Source organism: Stegastes partitus, unplaced genomic scaffold (genome assembly GCF_000690725.1).
Source record: "Stegastes partitus isolate 25-593 unplaced genomic scaffold, Stegastes_partitus-1.0.2 Scaffold1258, whole genome shotgun sequence".
Lineage (NCBI taxonomy): Eukaryota > Metazoa > Chordata > Actinopteri > Pomacentridae > Stegastes > Stegastes partitus.
In genome coordinates, this window is record NW_007578989.1 from 51383 (window position 1) to 75173 (window position 23791).

At 42.9% G+C, this 23791-nt stretch overlaps 1 protein-coding gene and 1 long non-coding RNA gene across 3 annotated transcripts; one reads left to right on the forward strand and one right to left on the reverse strand.

Moving 5' to 3' along the window:
• Positions 1-1104: 1104 nt before the first annotated feature.
• arhgef11 (Rho guanine nucleotide exchange factor (GEF) 11) lies at positions 1105-23791 on the reverse strand. 2 transcript variants are annotated; one of them, XM_008297897.1, is made up of 41 exons: positions 22056-23791; positions 20013-20104; positions 19813-19917; positions 18037-18086; positions 17889-17946; positions 17590-17789; positions 16890-16961; positions 16631-16738; positions 16242-16290; positions 16121-16158; positions 15879-15971; positions 15088-15156; positions 14867-14971; positions 14486-14584; positions 14182-14224; positions 13852-13948; positions 13372-13494; positions 12798-12821; positions 12490-12616; positions 11936-12029; positions 11451-11480; positions 11167-11299; positions 10857-11063; positions 10578-10625; positions 10086-10234; positions 9830-9970; positions 8740-8816; positions 8518-8643; positions 8121-8238; positions 7867-8015; positions 7077-7152; positions 6810-6992; positions 6655-6736; positions 6489-6569; positions 6248-6303; positions 5979-6131; positions 5582-5815; positions 5098-5202; positions 4651-4952; positions 3874-4006; positions 1105-3780 (listed from the first exon to the last, which is right to left on the reverse strand). In XM_008297897.1, exons 1-41 carry the CDS (start codon positions 22088-22090, stop codon positions 3731-3733), a joined length of 4314 nt encoding a protein of 1437 aa, XP_008296119.1. In that variant the 5' UTR covers positions 22091-23791; the 3' UTR covers positions 1105-3730. The 2 variants fall into 2 exon arrangements, with proteins under 2 accessions (XP_008296119.1, XP_008296120.1); XM_008297898.1 differs by lacking the exon at positions 11451-11480.
• On the forward strand, positions 6079-6315 carry LOC103369235 (uncharacterized). Its single transcript, XR_520818.1, has 2 exons — positions 6079-6159; positions 6256-6315. It is a non-coding gene; the product is annotated as an uncharacterized LOC103369235 (long non-coding RNA).

Consider the following 23791-nt stretch of genomic DNA (forward strand, 5'->3'; position numbering starts at 1 on the left):
TGTGCAGCTAACAATCTCACCAATTTTAAAAACAAAGAAGAAGAAAATAATTTATACATCCTTTTTTTTTTTGAAAATCATATCTACAAAAATAAAATCAAATACAAGGACTAAGGCTTTACAGAAAAAGAATTAACATATATAAAACAAGTGGGTCTGATTTCTCTATATTACATGTGTGAACAAGATTTTGCTTTTTGTTTAAAAAAAAAAAAAAGACACAAAATAAAAAAGACAATGAGATGATAGTTAAAAGACGTGTTTATGCATACAGTAGTTTGCACTGTGCAGGGAAGTTTTGTTTGTGCAACATTTAAAAAAAAAAAAAAAAAAAAAAAATGGAATCAGTTATAGCTTCTTTACAGCCGGTTAGGGCCACGACGCTGATGTCAATGTACAAGATAGATGTGTGAAAAAGAAACCACTGAAGGTACAAAGAAACTGAAGTGTAGAGGTAGAGTTGGAGATGAAAAATGCTGTAGTCAGAGATGGAGAGGATGAAGAGGAAAGATTTCTTTTTTTTTGAAGAGATTCGGATTTAACCAGCTCAGACCTATTTTTTTGTGTTGAATTATGGATAAAACAGAGAAAGTAAATGATGGCTGATGAATGAAAGGTCTGTCCCTGGTCTGAGGTGGCGAAAAATCAGCAGTCAAAACGTGAAGAAAAAAGACAAACGTGTTCCCTTCAACACCTCTGAAGAAATATTTCACTTTGGTAACACATTTTTTACATTTTAGCACAAATTTCAGGGTCAGCTGCGAAAAAAAGAAAAAGAAAAAAAAAGTCAGCCATCCCGGTGATCAGTAACTCTCGTTTTTCTCTTTTGACATGTGACAGACTTCCCATCACTCCTCCTTCAGAGCTAAAGAGTGAAAACCTTCCACCAGGCAGCGACTTTAATCCGTGGCTGACTGTAAAACGTGGTGTGCTGCTGGACTGGTTGTGTATTTATTGTCAGTTGTGAAGCTGGTGTAGAGGTTGTGTAACTCACCCCTCAGTTAGTGAATGAAACCAGCTCAAATCAGTGTAGTGTTTTTCTGTCGTGATGAGAGAATTAAAGAGGCGATAAACAAACAAACAAACAAAAAACATTCAAACTGGTACACTAAAGAACTTCTCAAAAAGAAGTTATTTACTTGTAACAGTTTAAATACACATTTTCTTCCTCTATTAGCGTTAGTACCAGTCATGTGTAGTTTGAGAAGAAAAAAAAAAGAGAAAAGCACTTGGCTTCAGTGTTGTTATTTGCTGGTTACACATGCCTCAACCAAGGTGGCGTTTCTGAACGTCGAAGATAATAAAAGTCCTACATATGACGCAAAAATAGTTCGAGGAAAACATCCTGGGAAATATGCTCGTTTGCTTTCATGCCAAAGTCTGATGAGAACACCACAACGCCGCTCTCCTGTCTGTGCTTTAGAGTTTGAGCTTCAGCCAGCAGCTAATTAGCTTAGCTTAGCATAAGGACTCAAAACGGAGAGAAGCCTGGTTCTGTCTGAAAGTGAGAAAATCCACCTGCCTGTGAAGCTACAGATAATCAGGTCATAACAATAGACTGTTTATCATAGATGGACGTAACCACAGTGACGCTAAACGTTGGTTTGTTGACAGCGTTTGTTTTTTGAAGCCAGAAGTGACGAGCGAAGGGTGGATCTGACTGTGAACTGGAGGATGACTTGTCAATGATGAACAAGCCACACTATAAAGCAGCCCATGCTTTAATGTCTATTTCACTCGAAATGGGGCCAAAATTCACAAAGCAAACATCATTTTGTATTGAAGGAGGCTTAAAACTAGCGATTGAGACCATTAACTCTTCAGGAAAATGTTCACTGAGCGAATAAATCAAGCAAGAAGTTGAGCAATGTACCTATAGTCTTCTGTACACTGTGGGTTTTGTTCTTTTGCAACCAGACGAGTCGCCCCCTGCTGGTCATTAGACATAATGCTCAATCACTTCTGCATCTGGATGCTACTTCCACTGTTGATACAGTCCATAGTTATGTCTTGTTTGGTTTGTCCGTACAGAACCACAGTTTTCAGGGAGCTACATGTTGGACTGTTTCTGAGCTACGTGCATCCTGGAGTCTTCTCATCGCTGTGAGTTTGTCAGACAACTCCAGGAACAAGCGCGATATGAAGTGTTAATTACATTGAGCTTCAGAGGTGCTGGCAGGTGGACTGCACTTCTTTTGCACAGGATCAGTGTCCGGTTATGCTAAGCTCTGCTAAGCGGCTGGCAAGGCAAGAAAGCGAGCGCATTTCCCAAAGAATCGACCAATTTTTTTTTCAAAGCTTGTCATTTCTCCCGCTAAACAGAACGTCTGACTGGGAAAACTACTTGGTACAGAGTGCAGTCCCTTCATGGCTTTGGATGTAGGCAAGGAAGATATAAACACTATGCATGGGAAGATTATTGGATGAGAGGTGGGGAGAAGTTGCTGGTTCACAGTAGCTACCGTGGAATTCACTACACATTTACAGGACACACTGGAGAGGGCTGAGGGATGCACAGTTTCACCTTAAAGTGTAGACAGGCAATGTCAGTGCCGTATTTGGCAGCAGTGTGAGCAACCAACAGGTTTTCACTGAAAATTCAAGTTTCTAAATTTGAATGTGTACTTGCCGTTTCCTCACGCTCAACATTGCCCGTCTTTGACTCTTTCCCCAAAGCTTCCCAAAACGTTGAACCTAAGCAACTTCACATGATCAGAACAGCTGTCGTGAATCCGCTGAGCTTGGTATATGAATCCCTGTTACGCTTGTGAAGCAGCGCTTTAAATAAAACCTGCCAGCATTTCTCAGTAGTAAACAGCGCAGTAGTGTTTCCAAAATGTCAAACTGTACAATCAACCTTGTGAGGGTCAATACGTTGCACCGATGAACGGCCTTCTTGTAGCTTAAAAGGAGGCTTTAAGCATATGAGCAAAAATGAGCTTTCTTCCACAGTGAATGTTTGAGATGAACGAGCCAGTCAAACGATGCTCGTGTGTGTGTGTGATACTTTGTCCTTACCCAGTGCAAATAACCTGAATTATATAGACACAGTCCTTCGGCCGAGGTGGCAGGTGAGATCAGTGTAAAGCAACCAGTGGAGGGGGGAGGGGACCCCCTTAGGCCATCTTGGCTCAAGCATCACCCCCTTTAAATGACGCCTGAATCCTCCAGTCCCTGATCTGTCCGCTGTAGAGGACGTACACGACAGAGAGATGCATTGTGGGTAAAGTGCTGGGGTGATGGGTCCCTCGGGTTTTTTTTTTTTTCTTTTTCCTTAAATTAACATTTCAACACTTTTCTGTTCCGTTCCTTCAACCAGCTCTTAAAAGCTACATACAAGTCATGTTCCTTCACAAAATATCCAACTTGGTCATTTTTATACTTTCCAGTTCTTCCAACTTTTTCCATTTCTCTTCAACTTGTCTTCAGTCTTTTTGATCCTTCATACTTGTTCCTCCGTTTCCCTGGACTCCCTCGTGCTCCGGCAGAAGTCAGAGGCTGTGCTGACCTCAGAAACCTCGGTGAGTCTGACCACTTTCCTGGTCTCCAAGGGCAACAGAAACTAAAAGATTAAATGTGATGATCTTTCCAGGGTTCTGCGCCACTGGTTGGTGTGAGGGGGAACAAAGGGCGAGGGGAGGCCCAGGTCTGACAGTAGGTATGTATTGGTATGTCTGTATGCCAACAGTGCAGATTGAGTGACTGCAAGTAAATCTACTGTGCAGTGACATCAGAATCCAGTTGACAGAATTTTGGGATCTGCCGGACTGCCGTCTTTGCCTAGTTGGATTCAAAGAAAAAAATTTTATTTAGTGTGCAAAAGAACTGAAGCTGCATTATCTTGTAAAGGTGTAGGACGCAAATTCCACTCACCGTCCACTGAGCTACGTTCCAGAGAGGGCGTCCTGGAGACGGTTGCAGAGCGACACAGTTGGTCCTCTGACTCCTGACAGACGGATGGTTCTCTGAGGGTTTCTAGGAGCTTGTGATGGGCACTTTCTATTTCCTGTAAAGGGGTGAAAATACAAAAAAACAAGCAAACTCATTACATGATTAGGACGTCAACATTTGCAGCTCTCTGAACAAGCACAGATAGAAGCAGACACTCCAAGGCTTATATATATAAAAGACGTATCATGTGTTTTGTCGTGCGCTTCAGAAGTGCTGCTAATTTGTTAACCTTTAGACCAAGTGGAGCCAGCTGTTTCCACCTGCTTCCAGTCTTAATGCTAAGATGACCTGACCAGCTGCTGTTTTATTCAGATTGGACAGACGTGAAAGTGCATTTCCTAAAACGTGAAGCTCCCTCATCTACTCAGAAATGTATTGTGAGTGGGGGCTGTTTGATGTAAACCTAATGACGGAGAGTTTGCTGCTCTTTTATTGGTAACTTGAAGGTGGAGTCTGTTCATATGTAGCTAGTTTGCATATTTAGGAAAGCATGTGCCAGATTCCCCATCCCTTTTGCTATCACTGCCCCCTTTTCTCCCCAATTCCCTCCCTCTGCCTGTGTCTTTTGGATGACGCTGGAACATTGTTATATTGGTCAAACAACTTTTTAAAGAGCCAGAGCTGCGTATGAACACAGGATAGCTAGCTAGCGGACCATGATTAGATATTGACAGAATGTAACAGGAAGTGCTGACTCACCTTTAGCTGCCGCAACTTGTTCATCAACCCCTCAATCGTGTGAAAAATCTCATCCACATTTTTGATCACGTGACTCTGTTGCCCAGCCTGCGACTGGCCCGTTTCTTCTCCCTGCTCCGGTTGCATAGCCTCTGATTGGTTGGACGCTGGAGCGCAGGCCGGCGCTTCCTCCTCTGGCTGTGGTGACATCGCTTCCTCCAGGGACTGAGGGAAGTGGCTGGCGGTGGGGGTGGGAGGGTCGTTGAGATCGTCAGTGGCAGTCTCCCCCTGCTCTGTCGGCATTACCAAGTAGAAAGTGTTCCCTAAAGCACAGAGATGTGACAACAAGCCACAAAGTGTGTCGGTGAGTGAGTTCAAGGGTAAAATCGACACCATCTCTGAAGCTAGATATGTTCGACATCTACTCTGACAACATGTACAGCTCTTGACCGGTTTGGCCAGCATTACCCTGCGCTTTGGCTTCGCCTCTTGACTTGGATGATTGATTGGAGGGGAGGGTGACATCATCAGTGATGCCATCAGGGACAGAAGAAGAAGAACCCGCAACCATAGCTATGCACAGAGGATAGATGTGTGACAAAGAAGAGTGCGTTGAAGAGTGTCCAAGAGTGAAGAGTTGAGAAATAAGTGTGTCATTGTGGCATTCCGAGATGAAGTGTGTAAGTAAAAAAATAAATAAATAAAAGAAAAAGTTAAGAGAATGCGGCGAAAACATGCAAAGGAAGGCAGCATTATTCAAAAACAAATCAGCTGAAGTCCCCTTTTATTCAGTTACACTAAATATGAATCTGATAGGAAACGATGATGCGTTTAAAGTGACTCATTTGGATTCAGCGGTTTGAAATTTGTAATTATTTGAGGAAGTGACTGGAGTCAGAGTGAGCAGCCAACCTTGATGAGGAATGAAACATTTCTCAATGAGATCCGTTACCTTTCCTCACAACCTGAACACTGGGCGGCCCAGCGTCTGGGAGCAGAGCCTCTTCCGGCTCAGCCTCCCATTCATTGGTGCTGAAGTTGAGGACAGTCTCCAGAGACTCCGGCCGCTGCCTTTCAGTGAATGAGCTTCTTTCATTGGCCGTCTCGTTGGTGGGTGTATCGTCCGAGTCGTGGCTCCAACCGTCCTCTTCAAAATCTCGTAATATGAGCTGCCGTAGTGTTTCAACTGAGGAAAGCAGGTTGATTAATGGCAATTACAAAACATTCAAGATAACAGGGCTTCTTTCTCTTTTTTTGTTTTGTGTAAGACTCGCTTAAACAAAATAAAAACGAAAACAAAAAAATCATTTCTGTCATGAGTGCTTGTAGAATTTCTGCTCTCTTCTCACCGTCTTGTAAAGCGGCCTCTGCCACACCGACTGCTTGTCTCTCACCGCAGATGAAAGCTTCTGATTGGTCCGTAGGCGTGTTATCCGAGAGCGCGACGTCGTCATTGGAGGAATGCGTCTCCATGGAATCTGACTGCTCCGTCATAGAGTTGTCTGGAAGATTTCAAACAGATGGAGAAAGGTGACTCAGCCCTAAGATTAACACTATGTCAAAACATTCGGATACTGTTTACATGTTCCACTCTGTTGATTATAATCACGATTATTACCTCCATAGACGTTGCTGCCCGTCGAGACTGGGGATGCACTGCGCATACTGGGAGAGCTGCAGGAAATTGAAAACAACACACGGCAAGCATGACTTCTTGAGATTCTTCAAATTTCTATTCGGATGAAAATAAAGAAGATATCTAGCAGAATAATGCATAACATGTATTTAAAGGAATTCAAGTGAGCTTCTTATTAAAGAAACGATCCTCCATTTGTGACAGATGAACCAAGTTTACTTACGATATAGGCATTGACCCATGATTGATCAGAGGCGATGAACCACCAGCAGAAGAGATGGTCTTTTCAAGTAAATCTTTCCAGCTGTGAAACAAAAATCAAAAGTTAACACATCATGACTGTTCAAAGTGCCTTCCTAGTTGAAATACTAGTCACAGAAAAGGCCTACGTGTTTTTCTCTGACGATGTTCCAGCCACCAGTTCATAGATCTGCCTCTCTGTGGTGCTGATGACGTACAGGGCTTTGTTGTCTGGAGAGAAACCATGGACATTTAATCAGGGGGAAAAACTCCAATTTGAAAATTTGCTTGTAGAAACTTGTACCTGTAGCTACTGGGCGAACGAGCAGCGAATCCAGCTTCACCAGAGGGCTAAAGGAGGTCTTGCTGTCTCCACTGCCTCCTCCGCCTCCCCCCAACCAGCGGGATGGATATCGCAGCTGCAGCCGATCGTCTGGGCCCCTCTGGAGGAGGACCAGCCAGTCTGACAGCAGCAGCGCCTGGATCTCTGTCAGAGGAATACAGAGAGATGTGATTAAAAGGTGCAAAACCAAAGTGATGAGACAGCTCATGTTGCCACAACTGTACCGACCGATCTGCTTGTCTTTGCTAATCTTCCAGGTGAGAGGACCTTCATGGATCATTCTCTTTGTGGTGAGATCCAGACTCTGTTCAAGAGAAGAGCAAAATTAATCAAATGTAAGTTAGCAAAAAATAATCAGCAAACTTTATTAAAGGCAAAACCTGCCAGCATGTTGCTTTAAAAAAGAAATTTCAGAGCCAAAAACTGGAAAAAGCATCAGATTCTCAACTTTTGAAAGTTCTTTGGATCATGTGTGTCTTTTGGTTTTGTTGGGGAAAAACAACCAAATCTAAGCTAAATACAGCTATATTTTTATCACAGTTACTTCATTTTTGTTTTAAAATGTGCCAAAATAAAACATTTACAGTCACCAGATTCTGTACAACAAAACAGACTCATAATTCAGTGCTCCATGGGCTAAACTGCAGAGCAGAGAGGAGACAAGTACAAATAAAAGTGTAGAGAAGAGGTAGCATATGTAGTGTTTGTAGAGTACCATTTTCTTTTTTTTTACAGTACTAGTAACAAGAAAGCAAGAATGTTGTACTTGTTGAGTCCAGTTTTTTGTTTGTTTTTTTAAGTTTAAATTAAAAATGAAAGAAATGATGGCAGTATCACACTGAGCACAAAGGACATTTTTTTAGTTCTCTCTCCTTCTTCATGGTTGTTCTGTTTCCATAGAGGTGCACAACTTTATATTGCAGTACAAAATAACCCACATTGAGTAAAAAAAAATGCGACAAGAGCAAGAAAATGGGTTTCAGAGGGTTAAAACAACTAAACTAAACTGTTCGGTCACCTTGAATTGAGGCGCAGCATCCAGTCTGCGTTGGTACTGACTGAGGCGTTGCCGGTGTTCTGTTTCCCTGACGTCCTCATTGACAGCTTGCAGTATCCCTCGGCAACAAGCCTGTGCACGCTGAAGTGAGGGGAGGTCCGATGAAGCAGCTAAAGGTACAAACAAGAGCACGTTTCTTCAGAAATAACACTTTTTTGTCATGTTTCTTGGCATCTGTTGTTGCTTATTTTACTGTGTATCTCCTGATTCCTCACCCTCTGTGTGTTTGATGATGTTGTCCAGCAGCAGAGGATACTTGGTGAGCCTCTGCATCTCTGACACCAGAAGGTCTTTAAGCTGCAGCCTCCGACAGAGAGGACTCGCCTCACACTCCTGAAAAAGAGCCAAGCAAGGACAAAAACATGGCTGTTTAACGATAAAGGTAAAGCACACATACAGCAAACACACTTCGTGATAAAGAGGAACAGAAAAAATGCAATTCCTCCTCAGACGTCTAGTGATAAGTACATTATAACCAGAGAAGCAAGAACTCAAAAGCTCCAGGAGAAATGCAAAAATGACGACAGAAATCACTGCAAAACAAACGTAGCCACAACAATCATGAAAGTATACATGAACATTGAATGTGTTTTGCCAGGTGTGTGTGTGTACCTGGATAATATGAGCAAAGCGTGGGTCTTTACGCCGTTTGTTTTTGATGAGCTCCCGAGCCTGAGACTGCTGGCAGCACAGCTGGGACGCTTTTTCCTGAAACTCGTCTCCAGCTGCACCTTCGAACTAGAACCACACAGCAGCTGTTAACACGCTAAATAACCTGCACCTTGATCCTTGTCACGTTACAACAAGACAAGATGAGACGGATACTAAGCTCACCCTGGCCAGCATCACATCCCCGATGTCCTGAACAATAGGAGTTTCTCTTCGCTTCTTCATTGCCTCACACAGACTTGCTGCAAAGAAGTGACGCACAAATGATATTCATGCAGATATAAAAGAACGCAAAGCTCAATGCAAAATAACTTTATTAAGATTACGCAAAAAAAAAATAAAGAAAGAAACTCTTGGTCGACATAAATCTAAGCTCTAGCTCTCTCTGCTAGCCTTTTTAGCCTAAATAAATTATAAATAAACATAAAAAGCTTCTATTTGCGGGATATTAAATCAATTTTAACCTAATTATTTTATTAAAATGGAAAAATAACAACACATTTCCAGCACACCAGCGTGGAGTTGCTCATATTAAAATGATTTAATTGAACTATGCCAACTCGTGATCCCAGCACTAAAACTTTTGAGGAGCTGTTGTTGAGTGCTGATATGCAAACTGCAGCTTGCAAACTTTCTGGCCAGATACAGATTCAGGGAAACGTTCAGTAAATGAGTTAGACCTTGCAGTAGCCTCCATCAGGTTAGGCGAGTTCAAAGTTCTAAAAACGCAGTGGTGTTAGAAGGTGCTTTTGCCTCCAAAAATTAATTAAAGCATAATAAAGTATATTAGAGCATACTGACCAGGACACTGCAGCCCTAAAGAGACGCCTGAAGCCAGTTTTATGGTACATGAAAACACTATTTACTGGTGAAATAGGGTGTAATGTGACACAGTATGCCTCCATGGCTCAAAACTAACACTCAGAATACATATTGACTCTGTGAAGCTGCAGGCTGAGATTAGACTAAACAGTTATGACCTTTACTTAGTATTTGCATGACTTATTATTATTTACTAAGCAACATACAGCCCAGAACACACATTGACTCAAAGTACAACTCATTCTATTGTGCAAACAGAAACACGGCCACAAAATGCAAAAAGCAGGGACGCTCTTACAAGGGAAAAAAACAGTTCTGCTGTATTTATTATGAAGAAGATATTAATTTGAGAGAAAACATTAATCCACATCTGAAAATTACACATGCTTTGTTTATCTCGATGACACACACACACATTCCCTCGCAGACTGACCGTGGAGTTCGTAGACCTGGTGCAGGTTCGGGAAGATGCATGCCAGCTCCTCAGAGTTCAGCACAGATCTCATCTTCTGGAAAAAAACCTGGTCCAGGACCCGTAAGGTTCGCAGGTGGGATGCCTCAGTGGTGAACAGCTCTGAAGAGGAGGAAGAGAAGAACGTCACTCTCCACCACTCAATCTGCTGATCCTTTGAGGTAAATGATAATCAAAACCCTTCCTGTCACATGTGTGTTTTGAGATTAAGCCGTACCATATATGACAGCCTGTCTGTCCACCTCTCTCGGGCTGAGCGTTGCCAGGAGCTGAGGAGGAACTGTGTCCTGCCAGTTCTGACCGTCGCACACATCGTCCTCCAGCACTGCAGCGTCCGGCAGCAGGGCCAGCGGTGAGTCCATGCTCCTGCACATCAACACAAGGAGAGGACATGGAACAACATGCACACAGACAGAAGGAGTGATGGCCAGACAGTGGCAGAAAACAGATGCGTGGATGTGGATAAAGACACAACAAGGAGACAATAACAATAACTGTTAAATCATGATTATATATGTACCTGCATTTTCAGACCAGACTTTACATTTGGGCTTTTTAAATCAATGTAGATATTACAAACCACTAACTCTCACTGAAGTTCCCCAAACATTATGGAGAAACCTAAACTGTGAAACTTCTATTTCTTACTTGACAGGTAATTATTGGTCATCCATCATCAGTCTTCCAGGGGGACAACAAGACAACTCACCTGCGTCTAGACCGAGGGGTGTATGGGGGTGTAGGGTTCTCTAGAGACCTGAGTTTGAGAGAGTGGAGAAAGAGATGGCATGAGGTGAAAACTTCTAGGAGTAATGGTAGGGGGTCTACAACCTTCACTACAGGAGGGACTTTTGTTTCCTCAAAGTTTTTTTAATCTAAGTTCGTAAACATTCCAGTATCTGAGGGTCAACTCTGCAGAATTGGAAGAGCTTCTGTTTCCAGAAGTCAACGGAAACACCCTGAGAAGTTTGGTTGAGTGACTCTTTACCGAGCAGAGCTGCTGGACGCCGATGATGAGGCGCTGTGCTGCAGCGGCCTGAGGCCTGGCCCTTCCCTCTCCTCCCCACAGTCCTCCATGTCCACGTCGCTACGAGAGCGAGGGACAGACTCAGTCCCTGAGGCGACGCCCCGCCGACGGCCTTCCCCCTGAGCCTTCAGCGACTCGCTACGTGCCAGACGCACTGACACCGTAGGGCTGGTAGAGAGAGCACAAAAAAACAGTATTTTATGAAACCAGTGACTCCGATTCTGAATACATCCTGCAGGTGGTGATATAGCTGAAGAGGTTTAACATCTACCTCTCCATGCTGTCGTCTCCCAGGCTGCTGGAGGAGAGCCTCTGTGGGTCTGCAGCGTCACCACCCTCCTCTCCGGGCGTGTCCGTGTTATTCTCAAACTGCTGAATGATGTTCCTCACGCTGCCAGGACGGACTGCACACACACAGGTATCACTTAATGATGGAATGGCACGCATACACTATCACACAGACAAGGGTGATGCGTATAAAATAACTCAAATAGTTGAAAAGCAAAAATTAACCGACGAGCACAAACAGAAATTGCAGTGACAAAAAATCTGTACCTTCGGTGGGTGACAACGGGACATGGAATGCTACAACAACAAAATGAACCAAAAGGAAACAACGAAATCAGAATGACAAGACACAATGAAAATTCCATAAATCAATAAATAAAATCTGGAAAAGCAATTGAAGGGCAAACAAAGGACAAAAAGAAATCAATACTGTCTGACAAATACAATGAATGAGAACATCACGTGTGTGTGTGTGTGTGTGTGTGTGTGTTAGTGTGCTTCTGGTGTGGAGAGTCAGTGTATCAATACCATCAGCTAATAACGTGGATTTTAAATAATGACAATGAAGGGTGATGATTATCTTAGCATTCTAGGATTTTGACCATGAACTGGGTTTAGATGTCAGGTTATAAAAATTATTTACAGAGCGCTAAAAATACACCTAAATGAAGTCAGTGTTACGAGTCATGATTTACTCTAAGTTTTTATTTTTCTTCTTCTGTGCTTAAATGTGTGTGTTTGCTTAAATTTACTTGACTGGGATGTGGCCCGGGGTTTGCCGATGTACTTCAGGATGGGATTTCTCTTTTTATCCTCTCCATCTTTTTCTTTCTTGGTGCCGCTCAGCTGTGAACAGAGGAACCATAAAATTACCATGTGTCTTATTTCCATTTAGCTTGGAAATTTTCGCGTGTATTTTATTATCTGTACTGGTGCATTTTGTTTAGCCAGACTTCCTGCTCTAAAGATGGTGTCAAATTAGAATTTGGTTCACAATTTGAAAGTAATGACACAGAAATCATTTCATTTGAGCCTCTTTGAATGTGGATATGTACACAGTTCTAAGGAGCAGTCAACCTTCTGTGAGTTTCTCAAAAACATGGAAACTGAGTTAGAACAACCTGAACCTTTTTATCCTTAATACTCCTGGTTATAAAGACACCCAGAGTTAAAGTGGGAGACAAGACACTCCAATAGGTTGTATGAACACAAATCGAACTGCATGTTTAGAGCTGCGATTACATTTGTAGTTTAAACATAACAGATGTGTATTTTTAGACCTGCAGAGGGCACTTTCAATTCTTACCTTTTTCGTCTTCAAGAAAGCGAGCCACTTCTCCTTCTCTGTACTCAGACCAGGGAAGACTTTGGAGTCTCTGAGCTTGATGCCAGAATGACGAAGGTATAGCAGTACAGCTGATGCCAGAGGAGAGCTGAAACAAAGGAGTGAAGGGGTGGAGAACAAACATGGGGAGAAGCAGACCAGAGATTAGACCAGAAGGGGAACGACGGTAAACAAGCAAAGCAAAATGCGAAGATAAAGTTAGCAAATTGCTCAAACAGGTGTTGCTGGTGAATTATATTTCACTCCAAAAGACGCAATGCTTCTTTTACCTTCTGTCTTCTTCATGCTTTGATCTGGAGCAGGAACAAACAGAAAGACATAAAAAGGTTGTTAACTCCCTGTGCAGCAAATCACCGTCTTTCAAAGAGAGATCCAGCTTAATTCCTCAAAGTTAAATCCAGTTAATTCAGGTGCAAACACCAGCGTAAGAAACAGTGCGCAGAGTCACAGTCATGTGACGGGAATCGGCCTGTGTGTGTATAAAGTCAAAGGAGTAGCTGTCATGTGGTTTCCAGGGTTTGCAGCTGGGGTAATGACCTTTGCTATGATAGCTTCGGAGGCTCCTTCTGTCACTTTGTAATAACAATTTTATTGGGCCTCTAACAAACGATCCCGTTGCTAGGCAAACCTGGTTTAACAGTCGTAGCGTGTGTGGTAACGCAGACATATGTTGCAGTAAACCTGTGGATAATTAGTTAATTTGTATTTAGGCTGCTAAGAACAAATAAAGGTGAGTGAACATGTTCAGAGAATGAACCAGCACCCTCACCAGTAACCTTTGCAGTATTTGGCAAAAGGAGTAGCATTATATGACGGTAGTATCTGAATAAGTCACAGACTCACAATATCTCCCAGAGGGCGGTGACCTGTCTGTCCACTACTTGTTTCTCTTTCACTGGGTCTCCATCAAGGTGCTGCAGGTCTCCTTCTCCAAACAGAGAGCCAAGACCCATCATCTGCTTGTTCCTAAAACACATAAAAGCAAAGCTAATTGGGTTAATATGAGCTCCAGAATATGACAGTTCTGTCAAAAGTGATCTTAGTGGTTATTATTCTGTCAAAGGTTATACTTTAGCAGAGTATGCATTACGTAAAAACTAAAAACATTTGCCAGCTAAACATCTGTGCTCATGCAGCGCTATAAGGGCAGCAGTGTGCATGAGCAGAATATATAGGCGCAGCTCTCCGAGTCCTCCAAGCACACTAGGATGTAGCATAACAACAACAAATACACGTTCAACCTGTCATTGAGTCGCTCTCAGTAATAATGTTTGTTAATCTCATAATTGAACAAAACAAAAAAAGATGTCTTGAGTAATGTACCTGTAGTCTTGAATCTGGTACTGGATGTCTGGCAGCACTTGCTGCTGCAGCTCAGACAGAGGCCCCCTGATGTCCTCTTGGGCATGAAGTCGATTTTCTGAAGAGATAATTAAATATACATCAGTGGATGCACCTGAGTAACAACTAATATAGTAGATCGATAATACAGTCATGTAGCTGAACCATTGACTCAATCAGTTATAACTCCAATTTCCAGTTGATAGTTTTAGTTTCAGATGAAAGAAGACTACACACTTTCTGTGATTGGAGGCATAAAGACAAATATGACAATGAAAAACAAATGAGGGAAGCCCACAGTAACAGTCTTACCTATGTCTGTGAGATACTCCTCTCGTACTTTGATTTTCAGGGGCTACAAGGGGAAAAAGAAAGTTTTTATGTTGATACTTTAATGCTTCCATATGAACATCTGCTCATTAAACGCCTCCGTGTTTTCTAACTGTAACCATAATGTACGTTAAACTACTCTCTTTATATGATAAAAACCAGATCACTTGTTAACCGTGAATCAGAAGACAGTTTCTGTTATCCACAACAAAGATACCAGTAAATGCTAGGATAAAATTTTTAGAGACATGTAAGATTAAAATTCCTCTTGTATATTTGTACGTACAGCATCTGGATCCAGGAAATGGGAGCAGATCTGAGGTGCAAGTGCGCGGGCGTCTTTAGGACTGGAGCCCAGATACGCCTCTACTGACAGGTAAAACAGCTATTGGGAACACGAAAATACAAAAACAACCATGAATGGAAGAAAGTTATATGCGTGGAAATGTTGAAAATCACTGCTTTTGTTTAGCTAAGTGTCAAGATACTGCAAAGACACACAAGTATAGATAAGACTTTGGATTGTCTGCAAAAAAAATAGCAACTTATTTTCATTCTTAAATGATCAAAATTACAGGTCATCAATGTCAAAAATCACGTGAAGAAAACGAGTGAGAGGCAAACCCTTATGCTATGTTTCACTAGATTTGTTGAAGTCTGCACTGACCAGAGGGTTTGGGTCCAGAAGCTGGGTGAAGACGTATCTCATGAAGACCGTCATGTGCGCTGGTCGTGATTTCAACAACTCAATATCCTGGAACGGACCGTCCATCTAAGAGAAAGACAGAGAAAAAGAGGAAAATTTCTTAGTTCTGTAAATGAAGGGAACAGCAAGAGGCAGTGAAGGGATAAAAAAAATACTAAGACGGAGAGAGAAGAGAAAATTACCTCATTAAATGCATAGCCGTCATCTTCTTCATCCTCCTCCTCCGGGCCGATGATCTGAGCCTTTCCACCCTTAAATACACACACAAGAACATAAAACGTTTAGTCATACACAGGAATTCATTCATTAAATGTGCATGCAGCACTAAAGACTTGAATGACATGAAATATGAACGGAAGATTGTGGTGATAAATTCTCACTGCTTATCTCCTCCATTTTTAACAGGTACGCAAATCACAGCGGTGCATGTCGGAAAGGAAAGGGCCAAATAAAGAGGAGGGAGCAGAGCAACATCTCCACGTGAAACAGTAGTTGTTGCCCTGCAGGGCCAGCATGGCACAACGAATGACACAAAATAAGCAGCTGAGAATGCAGGCCTGGTTTTTGCGTAAACTGAAAACTGAGCCAACATGTGGCGCGATGAGTTCTCTTATATGCAGTTACTGACTCTGCTCCACTAGAGCGACATAATATTCAGAAAGTGAAGCCTTTCAGTGTGGCCTCTCTTTTCATGTGGGTTCTCACATGATTATACTGTGTTTATACTGTACATGCATTTATTTATACCAGTGTGAGCAGAAGCAATGACCTGTACTCAGTTTCACTTCAGTTTCGGCTCATGGGAACATACAGCAGCGGCAACATGATCAGCTTTGGCTTGCTGTCCTAACGCTCAAACCCTCTCTGACTGTTAAGTTCAGTCTTTAATCCTGTGTAGTGAAAAGAAGCTAGCAACTGTGTCATTTATTATTATTGACAGGGGCATTAATGCAAGTGCGTGTGTCAGTCTCACCAAATCGGATAAGGTGTGTGTGTCGGAGCTCTGCCGTCGGTGTAGGGGGGTCCTGAAGGAAAATGAGGGGGAGGAGTGGGGACTCTCAAAGGCCTGGGGACGAGGAGGAGGAGGAGGAGGAGGAGGAGGAGGAGGAGAAGGAAGGGAGGAAGGAAGGGAGGTAGGACGAAGGGGATGAGTGGGACCATCACATGCACAAACCCACAATCTCACCAGTTCATGTAAAGACCAGACTGTCCTACCTCCATGTCTCCTTCACTGGAGTCCAGTGATAGTCGCCCTGTGAAAGCAAAGAAAGGTTTGGTAAGAACGGTTGAGGTGAAGAGATTAAACTAAACTTTAAAGCGAGATATAGACACAAACCTTCTCCTGCTATGACGTAGCTTGTGACAGATTCTGATCGTGTTCCCTCCTAGAGAAGAAGAACAACGTGTTAATTAGTTTTCAGCAAAAGCTTTAAACATAAAAGATGCTTGCATGTGAATTAATAGATTTTTTTGGACCAATAGAGGGAAGCAGACGTGTTTGGTTACATGCATTTTACTGTTTATTGTGGTTTTGTCTGCCTCAAGCAAGTGGAAAAGACTACAGGTGAGACGACCAATAATACTTCACATCATTTTATGTATTTTCTTTTTGCCAAAAAAAAATGTTGAACCTGTTGTTTCATTCTCCACTGTAACCTGGCAAAACAAAAAGCTATGTGACTACAGAGAGTCTGTAAATGATCCCAAACCACCAGATCTCCTCACCAGATCCTGCTGAATCTTGACCCTGACTTGGTGAGCTCTTCTCTTGGCACTTTCGATCCGCTCCTCCAGTGATGGCGACGGGTTCCTCAACTGCTCGTCCATCAAGCCCTGCAAATCAGTAAGTATAAAGTGATGCGAGACGTTAGGGATCACTGCATGGAAATTCACTGCTTTCTTCTTTCATCTACAGAAAAGTGCAGTCAGGGTTGAGACGTAAAGCCGCGATTGGGACAGTTCATGTGTTTGTGAGTATTCGTACCTGCAGTTCCGCCTCTTCCTGCTCCAGCATTTTCCTGAGTATCTGAGTGGCATGTTTTTGTACTTCCGGGTCCTGAAAAACACATTTACCACAGACTTATTTTTGCCTCCATATTGTAATTTTTAAAACTGAACATGTGTTTTGTTCAATACTCATACATACTGACTGAAAATGAGAGTCAACTAAACAACAGCTAGCCAACAAAACATTTCAATTTTTATTTTTAAATTACAAATTTGGCTTGTTTTGAATAACCCAGACTGCGTAGTGTCATCAGTAGGTGGCATTATAGGTGACGTTGCACTGTAATGCACAGAGCAGATAAAGTCTGAAACAAAACCAGCCGTTTGCCACCAGCTAAAATCACACAAAAAGGACAACAGCAAGTAAAAAATGTATAGAAGTCTTCAGGGACTGTTTTCAATCTCGCAACCTGAAATTATTCTTTCACGTCAGCTGCATTTCTACATGCTTCACGCTGTCCAAAGGCAAACAAAGAAACATATTCGAACTCCTTTAAAACAAAGTCTCCCACAATGCGCATTAACACTTTTTTGTAAGAACGTCAAAGGCCACCTCAAGCGAACATAAAAACTGGACAATATTTCACTGTTTCCAGTAACTTTTCCTACGATGAAAAAAACCCCCAACACATTATGCAAACGCAGCTCATATCAATGTTGTATTCAGTTTCAGTCACCTGTAGTGGTTTGGGTCCTGTGATTCTTTGGGAGGGTGTGCTGCTGAGTCCAGAGGGCAAAGGTGGAGGCGGAGGGGGCGGGGCATCCCCACCCAGAGACGTCCTTTGATTGGTTGTGAGGTCAGTGGGGAGGGGCTCCAAGGGCAAGGAGGCAGCTGATGGAGGTGGTCCTTGTAGTGTCAGAGCCACATATGTTCCAGCTAGGTAAGGATACAAGAGCACAGAATCAGGTAAAAACACAAATAATACCAAAATAGTCCAACAGCAGCTACAAACACCTTATCTTATTTTACACTCACATTTTATGAGCTTTACCACCTCCTGATGTGACATGGAGGACACCAACGAGCCGTTCACCTGACAAAGACAGAAGAAGAGGAAAGTCAGCAACACTCAACAGAAATATCAATAACGTCCAGATTCAGTGCAACAGAAAGTAGTAAAAACCTTTATGATTCTGTCCCCTTCTTGGACCCCGGCCTTCACTGCTGCACCACCTGAGAATTATGCAGAAAACATTTCAACTTAAACATCCTCGGCACTGCTGTAAACAACTTCTTAATGTCATCTGGCTCAGATTATACGACGGAGTACGAGGGCCGCAGCAAGAAAAAGATTTTTCCACAGACTACGAGAATAAAGTACAGTATTGCGGTCGCTGTACCGGACCATCGTGGTGAAGAGAGAGCTGAGCAAGGCAGCAAAGCTCTCGATTTACTGGTCAATCTACGTCCCAACCCTCACCTATGGTCATGAGATCTGGGTAATGACCGAAAGAACGAGATCGTGGATACAAGCGGCCGAAATGAGTTTCCTCCGCAGGGTGGCTGGGTGCTCCTTTAGAGATAGGGTGAGGAGCTCAGTCACGCGGGAGGAGCTCGGAGTAGAGCCGCTGCTCCTCCACATCGAAAGGAGCCAGTTGAGGTGGCTCGGGCATCTTTTCCGGATGCCTCCTGGACGCCTCCCTGGGGAGGTGCTCCAGGCGCGTCCCACCGGGAGGAGACCTCGGGGAAGACCCAGGACACGCTGGAGGGACTATGTCTCCCAGTTGGCCTGGGAATGCCTAGGGGTCCCCCTGGAAGAGCTGGGGGAGGTGTGTGTGGATCGGGAAGTCTGGGCGGCTTTGCTAAGGCTGCTGCCTCCGCGACCCGACTCCGGATTAGCGGGAGAAGATGGATGGATGGATGGATACGAGAATAAAGTCGTCATATTAAGTTGTACTTCGGCATCGGTTTCACAAACCAGGAGATGCTTCATCTTTTGGCACATCAGCACCACATTATCATTAGTATCAGGACTTTGAAAAGAATCTGCAAGAAAATGAATCTATTCCAAAGGTTCCTTCTTCAAAACAGATTCATTTTCTTACAGATTCTTTAATGTTACGACTTCATTCTCGAAGTCTGTGGAAAAATATTTTTCCTAATGTGGCCAAAATACTCCGTCGTAAGATTATATTTAAAAAATAATCTTCTGAATAATTGGCTGTCGCAGTTTGTGATTTAAAAGTTGACTTCTGAAGCCACAAAATGTGTAGCTGCATGAATTAGGATCAACATGTTTTCAGGTTCTTGAGGTTTTCTGCACTTTTTAAATTTATCAATACCTGGAAAAAATGTTTTTCCAGTTTTAGCCAGTGTTCTAAAATCTGTCAGCTTGGATATTTAAAGCTCATAAAAAGTAGTCTAGCATAGTCAGACCATTCTCTAGCACTGACACAGCATTGTGTAGAATGTTCAGGCTGCACCTCGACATCATTTTGCTGTAAAATACTCTAGTGTGTTTGTGCTTCGTTAAAGCAGTCACAATCCTCTTGGGCAGGGTTAGGAAGAGCATGAGGTGATGGTGTTCACTCAAAATGTTGGGAATTGTTTTGGTGGAACAACTGAATGTAAGGAGACCATTAAAATGGATAATTCACAGAAGAAAAACCAAAAATTAGCACGGCTGCTTATTGCATGATCCAGACTTTCAGCATGTAGATCGCTGCCCTGAGGTGGTTGTTGTTTCCTGTAGTTAAGGGGGTTTTGAAGACAACAGAAAGGGAGTAAAAATCTGTTTGAAATGTGCAGCCAGTAGCAAGCTTATGCCCGCAAACTACATCCAGTGAGTCAAGCGACATTAAAAAAAAAAAAGACTTCTAATGGCACTTTGTTAAAGCATTCATGTGAAAATAAAAGATAAGATTTAAAAAAAAAAAAAAAACATCTGCATGTGTCATACCTGGTCTGACATTCTGCACGAGCTTGACTCTCTCTCCACACACTGTGAAGCCGAAACCCAGCTGGTCCTTTTGCACGACCACACATCTCTGGACAAGACCAGGACCTGGGAGATCAGGACAGTAGAGAGAACGTTGCGAAATTCTAAATCAATCCAGAAACAAGAAGAAAAATAAATCCAGCACAGGAAGTCAGAGTTACCTGTACTCTCAGCAATGACGTCTGCCGGCGGCTCTCTCTGCTGGGTGGCAGAGGATTTGCGCTCCGAGTCCCCGATTGTCAGACTGCTGAGCCTGCGTTGGAGGGGCGAGACACAGAAAATGGCTTTGCATGAGATGATACCAAACAGGCCAATTTAGACAAACGCTCTGGGAAGGCTGGCTGCAGTGGGAGAGGGGGAGCTCTGAAGATAACAAATGAAGAAAGGGAGGCTCACTGAAGGAGAAAGAAATGAAAAGTGATGCAACAGACCCATGAGAAGGAAGGGAAGCTTACATTGGAATGCCGAGAATGAAAGGAGAGAGGGAGATTCAGTGGAGGCACATGGTCAGAGTTGTTGGGGGGGAAAAAAACAGTGAAAAGATGAGCTTACAAATAGCATAGGAAGCAACAAGAAGGCAGGAAAACTCACCAAGCAGCGAAAGGGCTGAAAGCGAAGCATGACAGAAAAGGAGGAAAAACAGGTCAAGAGAAGGAGGAGACAGAGAAAAGAGATTCAGAACAAAGAATACAGGGAAACTGACCAAGAGGGGAAAGACTGTTTAAACCACCCTCATGCCCTTTATACTCTTACAGATTGTAAACACTGAAAGCAGCCATGACTTCCAAGAATGTATTTATTTAAAAGTGTGTGACGCAAGGACACATATGTAAATACTGAAGTGAGATGGTATTATTTAGGAGGTTCAAAGACCGGTTGGCTAATAGAACAACTCACACAAAAACTAAATCCAGACCAATCTGTTGTGACTAACTCAGATCTGAAACTATTAATCTCCTCGTACTTCACACAGTGAATTAGTGCTGACAAACATTTTCAATTAAGGGATAAGATCATGGAGAAAACAATAACTGTTATGTCAAACTGGTTCTTTAATGTAATAATTTGCTCCTTGTATGAAATACTTTTGAGGGTTTTGAACTTAAGCAAGATTTTACCTTCAAAACTAAGATAAATATTAAAAAATGGTGGGGAGTTTAGATGTAGCCCTATAACCACTTCTTTCTAACTTCATATTCAACCAAAATTATCCAAATGCAGACAGATTTGCTCTGAAAAACCCAATTAGTTCAGCTGGATTAATTGGTACATATTAATTAAAGCAAGCTAATAAGAGTGCATGAATCTAATCCACAGATTTGACAGTAATATCAATGCTGATGTTAAATGGGTAGGAGATGATGTGACTTCATCATATGTTTCTTCATCAATGCCATTATAAAAATTAGGTTTTCTGATATGATTTGTATGAATAAAGATGAATCAATGCATCACGATGAGTTATGATGCATCTGCAATATATACATAATATATTTTTTAAATGTACAATTGTGTTTTTTTTTTTTTCTGGGTGCCTAATTCAGACAAAACATTGTGAAAAAAAACAAGAGCAGCCACTGAGAAATTTGCCGCCACAGCTGTACAATCTGTAGGTCTCGAAAACCCCAAAACCACAATATCACCAGGCAGCAGCCGTCGTACCTGAACAGGTGGGCGTTTTTCTTATTGGCTGCCCTGCTGTCACATGACACACGCACAGATACAGTAGCGGAGACGTAGCAGACACACAAGAACACAGCGGGGAGGGGGGGAAACAGTTGACAGCAGGAGAGACAGGAAAGACACATGATAAAGACAAAGACGCATCACACAGATGAACACAGTTGTCGATGTGGTGATGAACAGCAGGAACAAACACAATGAACTACAGTACATCAAGTGTTTCAGCAGGTCAGAGGTCATGCTACACGACAGGTGAAGGGTCACAATGTCACACTCAAGCAACAAGAGTAGACTTAATCTCACTACATGGACATTAATGTGAAATCTTTAGTTTGAAGTTGCTTTGAAATAAGAATTTGGGGCAGTTTGATCATCCCTGAAGTTAACAACCTGTCTGACTTGTTCTTCCAGTGACCAGACTGAACGGCAGTCTGATAAAGACACGTCAATGGGCTTATCTTGGAGCGCTACTTTTTTTTTTTTAGCAAAGCACTGAGATGTACTGTCTGGGACACTCATACCTGTCCAGTGTGGAGGTGGGCTGGCGGAGACTCATGTCTGCACCCTTGTGACACTCCTGCTTCCGGGTGTGGGATCAACACTGTCACTGGGCAGCTTTTATAACCACCACCACCATCATCATCATCATCTCTTTCCTCTTCAGTTCTCAGTCCACACTATGGGGCTCCTGTTGTGCTTTGATCAGATCTTCAAGCTACTCGGATGCTGGTTCAGATCAGACAAAATGCTCCTCATGTTCCCATCCACGCCAGCAGTGTCCAGTGAGGCGTCAGTGGGATGTTTCAAAGAAAGTGCTGCTAAAACTAACACGCAAATACTCACACCAGTATCGCTAGTTTACATTAGTGGTTAGAAATAAATACTATCACAAAGACTGTTAGTGTTTGATGCAGTGGTTTAGCTGGAGGCGGAAAAGGATAAAGGACAGCCTGATTCCTCAAAGGTCATCAATCATGAATGAATGGCTGATATGTCTCGCTATGCTCCAGGAGGTCAACAACAGTCATGTCTTGTAGTGTCTGTGTAAAGACAATTCATTAAAGATAACTTAAAAGTGACTGCTTTAGATAGCATAACTGAATTTCAGGTATCAACACAGGATTACCTGAATGATATTTAGTAATAACGTGTAATTAAATGCTAACTAAAGCCTCTCACCGCTCAGACGTGTTTACATGGGCTTACTACACATGTGAAAACCTAAATAATTCCCACACAAGCTAACGTCTCTCATGCTGCTTATGTGAAAATTTAACCACAGTGATGTTTGATAGCGATATTATCTGTACTGCTGTGTTTTTGGCTAGCTAGTGCAAATTACTCCGCGAACAAAACAACGTACCTCAGATTGATACGGAAAAAATAGGACATTTCCACAACACTTTAACACTCTTTCAAGCTTACTGTAACTGGCAGAGATTTGCACGCGAGTACAGTGTAAACAACAGCAACACCAGGCGCTACAAATGGCTTTGCATTAACGTTATTCGCTAACGAACTAACTAGCTAATTAGCAGGCTACCTGACCGTAGCTAGTCCAGCCTTTGGGGCTTATAAAAAAGTAAGCACAGTGAAGAATCAAGGCTAAAGGTGCTTCTCGCTTTGAGTTGTGACTTATCTAATTAGCCTACCAGGGAATGCTACCGACGACCTGAAGCGGCCTGCTATGCTCAGCTAGCGTTAGCTCGCTGACGCCAGCACTACGAATGGGCCACTTTCAACCAGCGGCATGGCGTTAAAGCTCACGCCGGCCCAAAGCGCTGTGTGTTCGGCTTCCAGCTGCGCCAACGAGCCTACGAGCTAGCTAGCTAGCTAGCTAACCCGCTATGTCTGCAAGACGAAAGGCCAGCATGACTTTAACTGCATGGGTAGATGCGAAACCGACAGGGACGGTGGGAGTCCGTGCAAATTCCAGCTCGGTAAGTCCAAATAGTCCTGCTTTGGTGCAAATTCACACACAAAGTTGCATGTTAGCGGGCTAGCCGGGAGGCAGGACGGTTCCAGTAGAGCTCCACCTTAGGTCTTCTTTCCAAAACACAGTGATAAATCAGGATCTGCTTCCCTATCGCTGGTTTGCCACATAAATCCACATTTAGCTGCGATCCTCGCTGCACACATTTATTGCCGTTTTAGTCCCAGTTGTTGCAATACTGGTGTCTGGTGTTGTGATGTTATCTTGCTGTCTTGACTGGCTGCTGATCCACCACCATGTCCTCAAAGATCAGCCGTGCAAACA